Source organism: Echinops telfairi, unplaced genomic scaffold (assembly GCF_000313985.2).
Source record: "Echinops telfairi isolate 266 unplaced genomic scaffold, ASM31398v2 ScPeMD7_18;HRSCAF=68, whole genome shotgun sequence".
Taxonomy (NCBI): Eukaryota; Metazoa; Chordata; class Mammalia; order Afrosoricida; family Tenrecidae; genus Echinops; species Echinops telfairi.
Window position 1 is genome coordinate 51,392,954 of NW_022103915.1, and position 1,041 is coordinate 51,393,994.

Here is a 1,041-nt window from a genome sequence, read left to right on the forward strand (position 1 = left end):
AGAAAGCAGAATGAGGAGAGGGTGAACTCGCCATAAGCTAAAGCAGAGAAGATGATTGAGAGACTTTGGTGGAGATGAGCTGAATGTAATCACTGAGGCAGACATAATTTAATCATTTTTAAAATGGACAGATTTGAACTTATTTTTAAATCCTTATGAGGATCGACATTTTAGGAATTGCTACTTTGACATTTATGTGTGATATTTCCTTAAAACACAGAAGATGACTTAGCTAAAAATGAAGATGCTACTACTAGCTCAACTGGCCCTCCGGGAAAAGAAGCCCGTTCTCCCAAGATGACCGGAGGTCTGATGTCTCCGCTGCAGCACGATGTGCCGTATTTCAGGTTTGCTGCATGTTCCTAGTTTGATCCTTTTCTATTAATGTTTTTTTTTGTATTCCACTTTTCAAACTACGTTTCTTTTTTTTAATTAAATTTAATTTTTTTCTAATCATTTTATTAGGGGCTCATACAATTCTATTAATGGTAGGTGCTTGTTTTTAATTAAAAATATATTCTTGAAACTCATTAGAATAGACTACGTAGGAAGAAACTAACTTTGGGTGATTTTTATTTTATCTTTTATATTTTAATATCTAATCTGTTCCTGTGGTTTAGGGATTATAAGGTTAGGGAAAGATATGTAAGTGGGAATTTTCTTTCCCTACTCTGTCTCCTAACCTTATAGTTTGAACCTTCCACAGAGATCTTTCCAGTGACAGGTAATGTATATGTATGCAATATGTAAAGCCCTCATGTTTATTTTTAGGTAGGTATATGAGGTCTTGATTCTCATCATACCTTTCCAATGCTATATTAACCATAATTTTGAGCTTTGACAATCAAGAGGATGAGAAATATTACCTCACTATAGCTTTAAAATCAATTTGTCCTAGTATGAGTATTTTTTTATGTTTAAGAGACACTTCAAAAAAAAAAAAGGAGACACTTCAATTATTTTTAGAGAGATAGAGGGTTTTAGAGTTATAAGGGATATTAAAGACTAGTAGTAGCCTATTGTGTTCATCTGAGACATAGG

At 33.2% G+C, this 1,041-nt stretch overlaps 1 protein-coding gene across 1 annotated transcript in view; it reads left to right on the plus strand.

The window, feature by feature from the left end:
* Positions 1–1,041, plus strand: part of DLGAP5 (DLG associated protein 5) — a 45,262-nt gene that overhangs the window by 17,208 nt on the left and 27,013 nt on the right. The window contains exon 8 of the mRNA XM_013003647.2: positions 691–724. Within this exon, the coding sequence (XP_012859101.1) occupies positions 691–724 (34 nt within the window). The remainder of the gene's footprint in view (positions 1–690; positions 725–1,041) is intronic.